This window comes from Apium graveolens, chromosome 3, assembly GCF_009905375.1.
Source record: "Apium graveolens cultivar Ventura chromosome 3, ASM990537v1, whole genome shotgun sequence".
Taxonomy (NCBI): Eukaryota; Viridiplantae; Streptophyta; class Magnoliopsida; order Apiales; family Apiaceae; genus Apium; species Apium graveolens.
Genome location: NC_133649.1, coordinates 103,928,135 through 103,935,264, shown reverse-complemented (window position 1 = coordinate 103,935,264; position 7,130 = coordinate 103,928,135). Strand labels below are relative to the sequence as shown.

Sequence of the window (7,130 nt, the reverse complement as noted above, 5' to 3'; positions counted from 1 at the left end):
AATGCAACGGAAACAGTAATTAAAAACGTGAAAAACCAGAATTTTCGAAACCCACCGCAGTATCCATGCGAAAAACATATATTGAATTCGTAGATCAGATTATTTACCTTAAGAAGCTTTAAAAATTGGTTGAATAATGGAGATCCAAAGATTGTTCAATCACCACGCAACCCGCTCTCGCGATCTACGCTCTATCGGTATCCACACAAATGCTTGAACTCAAGGATTGGATGTGTACTAACACAAACTCATTTCTTCTTGCTCTTTCCATCTTCTCTCTTGGTGGATAGGGTTTTAGTTAAAGTCTTGCTCAAAAAATCAACCAAATAATAGATATTATATAGATAGTAGAAAAAGAATTTTAACTCTTAACTAATTAGGAGTTATTATTAATTTGAAATTCTTATTTAAATAATAATTAAGTCATACTTAATTATTTTACAACTGAATTTCATAATTGATATTATTAAATTCGAATATCATTATTTATCTAATTAATTAAGTCATACTTAATTAATATTATAAATAATTTGAACTATTTTAATTTAATTTAAATCAAATTTAAATTACATAATCCTTCAAGCATTCTTTGTGTGTGACCCTATAGGTTATTATTACATTGACAATGAATTTTAAATCTAATATAACATCGTAAATAATGAGTGGCAAGTAATACATCATTGCTACCCAAGTAATAATAACTGAACCGGTGATCGATTAAACCTTTCGTGAATAATGTACAACGTAATATAAGCCCTTTAACCAAATATTATAGATTAAACTAGAGGCATGTAATGTGTCATCCTCATAATAGTTTAATCCAAGTTTCCTTGATCAATGAGTAGACTATCATATCAAATCAATATTTGAGCGTGTCCACGCATTTCAAAGTCTAGCTCAAATAAGAGGCCAATAATATCACTCCTAAAATAGGAGGGTTAAATCTCATCTAGATCATTCATATTTCTCATACGATTCATAATACACCTACTGTCCACTTTTTTATTACCCGGTCAAGGATAACTTTTAATGGAATCAATATATATTAATTCTCGTATAGAAATATAATGACTTCAGGTCTAAGGACCATTACATCATTATCACTGTGAGAATTACTTATGAAAAAACAGACATGTAGAATCTCACATCAAGTCTAAACAGCACCATGTACATTTACATATGCCTGTATTTTTTACTTTAGTATCACTATTCCTAAACTACGCCATAAGTGCTCAAATGCTATGCTCTTCTGTTGTTTCCTTAAGTCAAAAAAGCGTTGCATTTTCAATAATGCAACATCAAGGGGTGTTACTTCTGCGGCTGTTGCATTAGAGGCCTAATGCAACATTTTTTGGGGGTCTACAGCAACACTAATAAGCATTGCCTAATAGATATAACTCAACTGTATATACATCAAATGCAACATCAAAAAGCGTTAGCTCTGATATAAGATGGATGTAAGACTCAATGTATGTATGGGGCCCACATTAAGGCCACGTCAGCACGTGACACGTGGATGCCACGTCAGCAATAGGCCCCATACAAGCACCACGTCCGCAGTGGCCCCCACTAAAAATGCCACGTAAGCAATGAGACCCACATGCCACGTCAGCAACGGTCCACATGCCACATCACTGGTATGTAATGCAACGCTTTTTATCAACTTTTAGTACAATAGAACATAATTAAAAGCAACACTTATATAACTAATGCAACACCACAATATCTGGTAAAAACATTACTATTACTTTATAATGCAACACCCAAATATCAAATGCAACGCTTTAATTAAAAATTTTGCAAGATCATATTTCATAATTATAGAAGCCCATGAAAATTATCCTAATAACCATTCAACAATTTCTACTAGCCATCCAAAACATCATCCAACAACCCCATTACAAGTTCCATCCACAAAAAACATCCAACAACCCCAACATCATACTAACTACTAAATTCGTTACAAGTTCTTCGATGTGCCAAAAAGATACTATTACAATTGCAGCTAGAGCTATTACAATTGGTGGGGCACCAAATGCCCTTAATGTAAGAAACTGTTATGTTGGTACACAAATGGGTAAATCCTGCAAATCACGTATCACAGAAGCTTCATTCCCGAGCTAGCACTTGTCAAACACACATACATATAGACTCTCATAAACACATACAATTCACATGTATCACAGAAGTTCCTAAACCAGAATTTGGAAAATCTCATAAGCACCTTTTTGTACATGTTTCCACCTACGTTGACAAGTAATGTTAGACGTGATATAACTGATGTAGCAAATACGAAGAGTTAAGGTTTTACTTGGCCTGCAATTGCTAAAGCATCATTAAGCAAAGATAGGGCCAACCAAACTTCCAAGAAGATCTGGTAACCAGCTATAGGTACTGGGCCATCCCTTGCTGCCATAGATGTCGCTACTGTCATGGTTACCAACACTGCTAGTGTCCTTCCAATTAGAAAACCACCTACAAACAAGATAAATACATTCGAAGTTTAAGAAGTTTGGATGTTGTGCAGGTTATAGCCTCACATGATTACTACCACAGATGCATCATAATTACTTGGATAGATAAAGATCCAAATGTTACCTTAGGTTTTTGATACTCTTGCATTTTAATAACATCTTTTTTCCAATTAATATATTATATATAACAGTCAAAGAGTAAATAATATATCACCAAACTTATTAAGTAGAACTGACATGCTGATTACAGCTCACTAACTTTAAAAAACTAAAAATTTCTTCCTGAGGAATCACAGGGCTTAGAAAGGAAAATACTACAAAATAACATTTTATTTGCAAATATAAGTTTTAGATATTCAACTGCTTATATGGTTCTCAAAAAGACAAACAACTTGGGATGCCTTGAACATGGACATCACTTAAAATTTAAATACCTTCTAAATTTAAATCAATATCAAAGTTATAAAAGCACATTAATAAAGAACATTTATTCTTACAAGTGCAACAAACTAGCTGACGATCATTTAATGCTTAAAGTTCACGAAACATACCAGATTTCAGATATTGAAAAGACTTTGTTGCTTCAAATTTTGGAGAAATAAGTGATACTTTGTCATTTAGTTTCCACAAAAGGATAAAGGCAATCAAGTACCTAATACATACAGAAAGTTCACAAATATATTAGAATACAGGAATACATAAAAGAGAAAATTTATAGAATATAAAATATAAATCGAAATAAGCCCATTAGTTTTACCACATCATCACGTACTCAGAAATTACGGTAGATATTGCAGCCCCGCCAGTTCCTAAACCAAGCAAAAAAATCAAAACTGGATCCAACAAAGCATTTAGTAAGTTACCAGCACCTACATCCAAAAGATGATTGTCAAAAACTGAAATATTGATCTCCAAAGAAAAAGGATACCAATTGAGATTAGATCTTCAGTACATCTCAAAATGCTCAACAACATATAATAATTGCAAGGGTTTGATAGCTCAGCAAGTGATATGCATAGATAGCTTAAAATAACCATATATTCTGTTGTTTTCTCTGATAAGACCGAGACAGCAAAATGAAGTAAGATTCATAATGTATGAGAAAAAATGTACCCAACCTCATCTCTTTCTGATAGCATCAAAAAGATGAGTCGCTACGTACATGAATCACCATCTTAAACTGAAGGTTGTCACTTGAAACCGAATCGGTTTTATGGAAGTTGTAGAAGCACTTGAAAGCAGCAAGAAAACGCTTCTCTCTCATTAGACGAATCATTTCCTGGTACAAGAACACAAGTATTTAAATACATAAACAAACTCTACAGGCACATCAGAAACAAGAAATTCAATTTAATGGTGAGCAAAGAAACAATACATTACAAGTACAGGAACACATGCCATAATTGTATATAATTGATGAACCTACAGATATCAAGATCATAGCCGGACCTGAAACTTGGTTGTTGAAAAATCAGACGGGTTAGATTGTAGAAATTTTGAAAGAATCGACCGATCGGCATTTCTGGAGTGTACATTTGTTCCTTCCTTTCCAAGCCAGTCAACATAATTGGGGCAGAAGGAGGTACCAACATTCTGAAGGAGTGCTCTTATTTGCTGCAGCTTTATGTAATATTAAATGTGTAATGAGGTTTATACCTTTAGTCTACCTCGTCAATGTACAATAGGCTTATATTTTATAATTATAATGATATTAAATAAAGGGAATTGATAAATAAGCTCCAAAGATTACTATTTAAGCTCCAAGATAAACTGTCGGGAAGAACTCTACCTGTTTTTCATCTGATCTGTTTGCAGCACATATCTCTCGCAAGCTAGGACCGAAATCAAGGTCAACTAAAATACAATGCCTTATCGTGTTAGAGCATAGAAAATATGAAACCAAACCAGTAAATCTATGTTTTCACATGTATAAGCCTAAAATTAAAAAAAAAACAAGTTAAGCCACACAATGGAGCTAATTAGTCATCAACACTGATGGGAATGTGAGGCATTTTAAGGGACCTCATCATCAGATAAAAGTACAGAATATTGATCTATTGAAAAAGAAAGAGCCCATGGTTCATGTCATTACTTTATTATACTAAATCAATGATCCTAAAAGCTGATATTCATAACTAAATTATTCAACATGAATTTGATAACAAGTTTTTGGTGAATGTTGATTAGAAAGCCTGGTCATAAACTACTTTTGTAATAACAAAACCTGGGGACTTTGGACAAGGTAATCAAAATCATTATATCATCAAAGGAACTTACTTTTGTAGAAAATTTAAAAATCCACTTCCTAAAAATGCTCAAATGTAGCGGAAGCCCTCGCTTACTATTCACTCAAATCATACACGGCTCTTTAAAACTGGCATAACCAACAACCTAGCAACTTCTTGAATCTCTAATTTTCGGCCAATATTTGATTACCTCTAAATAAAACATTTAGCATCTCTGAGCATATGTGAACTCATCCAATTAAAGAAAATAATTCTGAATAACATCAAACGGGACCCGGGGGGATATGGTAGTTAATGAGAAATGCTTCTACACCACATTATTGCAAGAATAGAACTAGCTTACCTTCCTCTAATTCAAATGGAGGTGAGCAAGAATGTTTCTACACCATATTATTGCAAGAATAGAACTAGCTTACATTATTTCTTGCAAAAACTAGCAGCAGTAACTTCACTAAAAACAATCCAAGCCTGTCCTCTGAGTTTCAAAGCAACAATGTCCAGATCCTCCCATACTGCAAGAACAAGGCATACAGAGATCTCTTCAACTCTGTGAAACCAGTAAAATATCTGTGAAAGTTGCACAACTTAATTATATAATCCAACTCTACTTCCTCCAATTACGCAACTATAAACATCAAACATGTAGCAATAACAAACTAATCAATAACATTATTAGATTTTACACACACATATAAACATAGAGATATAACTAATCAATAGCATTATCTATTAAAGACAAATTAAAGATTCAACTTAAAATTTTAAAACCTAGGATGAGAGAAAGATAGATAGATAGATAGAGATAGAGAGAGGGGGAAGAGAGAGAGAGAGAGAGAGAGAGAGAGAGATGGGGGGTAGAGGGAGGGAGGGAGAGAGAGAGAGAGGGAGAGGGAGAGCCAGAGAGAGAGAGAGTGAGAAAAGCACCTTCTTTTTTGACTTTCTCGTTGAGGTTTTTGAGGAATTTCTCTGGTAAGCATAGCTGCTAATGCTAATAGAGCAAGTGAATAAGTGTGTGCGCGCTTGAAAGAGGAAGAAGAAAGAGGTGAATCGTAGCGAACTTTAGGAGCCCTAATTTATATTTTATGTCTCTACAGTTTGGGTCATGTACTTCAATTAGGCTCCGCCCAACCCAAACATTCCTAGGCTTCAATTCCATGACATGCCATCTCTTCCCCTCCTTTTCTTCCCTTTTCCAAGATCAGGTTCTACTTCTAGGTTCTACTTCTAGCCTTGTATTTTTTTTAAAAACCTATATTTTGATTAAAAATATTATTTTTTTAGATTTTTTTTTAATTTTCAAAATTTTTAATTTTACAAAAATTAAAAATATGATTTAAACTTATATAAATTGTATGTCTAAATATGTTTAATTAAATAAAATAATATAATTTTTATTTTAAATAAATTGATTAAAATTTTAAAGTTATTGTATTTATTTTGATATTATATCTAGTTTTATAATCTCAAAAATAATTTAATATAATGAAACGCTTAAACGAGAAAAACCTATATTTTGATTAAAAAATATATTTTTTTAGATTTTTTTAATTTTCAAAATTTATAATTTTACAAAAAATCAAAATACGATTTAAACTTGTATAAAATGTATGTCTAAATATGTTAAATTAAATTAAATATTAAATTTTATATTTTAAGGAAATAAATGACTAAAATGTTAAAGTTATTGTATTTGCTTTGATAATATATCTATTTTTATAATGTCAAAAATAATTTAATATAATACAACGCTTAAACGTGGTGTTGCACGTCACAACACTAACAATTTTACCAAAACAGTACATTTTTGTTTAATGCAATGGTTTTTGACTAGTGTTGGAGAAGATTAAGCAAAACCATACCTAATAGAACGCTTTTCTTGCAACACTCAAAAAAAGCATATCATTTGAGCACTTATGGCGTAGTGCTATGATCAATGAGATGTGATCATTAGTCAATAAACACACCAACCTTAATGTATTATTATTGTCCCTTAATAATAATACTCGACTAGGGACCTTTAGAAATATTGATACTATTCTCATAATCTCATTTCTAAGTCACGTACTTGGAGATATATAATTGCATATCATATTCAAAGGACATTTATTAATCTAACATTTATATCGCAGTAAATTAAGAATTAATAAATTATAAAGGGAACAATCAATAGAACTTAAACATTAATAATCCAAATGTCTTAAACTAAAACATCATAGCGTTGTCTCTATGGCACAAATACTAACAATCTCCTACTTGGACTAGAGCCAATCACCCATATATTTAATACTAATGGAACTAGTATGACCATCGTGCTTCTGCTGCGACAAAGCCTTGGTCAGTGGGTCTGCAACACTATCATTACTATGCACTTTACATTTATATCTCCTTGATCATTAATCTCATTAATAAG

The 7,130-nt window shown here is 32.3% G+C and overlaps 1 protein-coding gene across 14 annotated transcripts; it reads right to left on the bottom strand.

The window, feature by feature from the left end:
- Positions 1 to 1,768: 1,768 nt before the first annotated feature.
- On the bottom strand, positions 1,769 to 5,922 carry LOC141712660 (protein DETOXIFICATION 44, chloroplastic-like). 14 transcript variants are annotated; one of them, XM_074515677.1, is made up of 9 exons: positions 5,645 to 5,915; positions 5,064 to 5,287; positions 4,264 to 4,328; positions 3,924 to 4,094; positions 3,593 to 3,753; positions 3,232 to 3,343; positions 3,026 to 3,126; positions 2,312 to 2,475; positions 1,769 to 2,244 (listed from the first exon to the last, which is right to left on the bottom strand). In XM_074515677.1, exons 6-9 carry the CDS (start codon positions 3,237 to 3,239, stop codon positions 2,215 to 2,217), a joined length of 303 nt encoding a protein of 100 aa, XP_074371778.1. In that variant the 5' UTR covers positions 3,240 to 3,343; positions 3,593 to 3,753; positions 3,924 to 4,094; positions 4,264 to 4,328; positions 5,064 to 5,287; positions 5,645 to 5,915; the 3' UTR covers positions 1,769 to 2,214. The 14 variants fall into 14 exon arrangements, 12 of the variants coding, with proteins under 12 accessions (XP_074371778.1, XP_074371782.1, XP_074371783.1 ...); XM_074515681.1 differs by having other exon boundaries at positions 3,924 to 4,088; XM_074515682.1 differs by having other exon boundaries at positions 5,137 to 5,287.
- Between the last annotated feature and the right edge of the window lie 1,208 nt (positions 5,923 to 7,130).

Coding starts and splice junctions, on each gene's coding strand:
- LOC141712660 (XM_074515672.1), bottom strand. Junction 2,476..3,025: donor TTTTCAATATCTGAAATCTG/GTATGTTTCGTG, acceptor TCTTGTTTGTAG/GTGGTTTTCTAATTGGAAGG. Junction 2,245..2,311: donor CTTTAGCAATTGCAGGCCAA/GTAAAACCTTAA, acceptor TTGTCAACGTAG/GTGGAAACATGTACAAAAAG.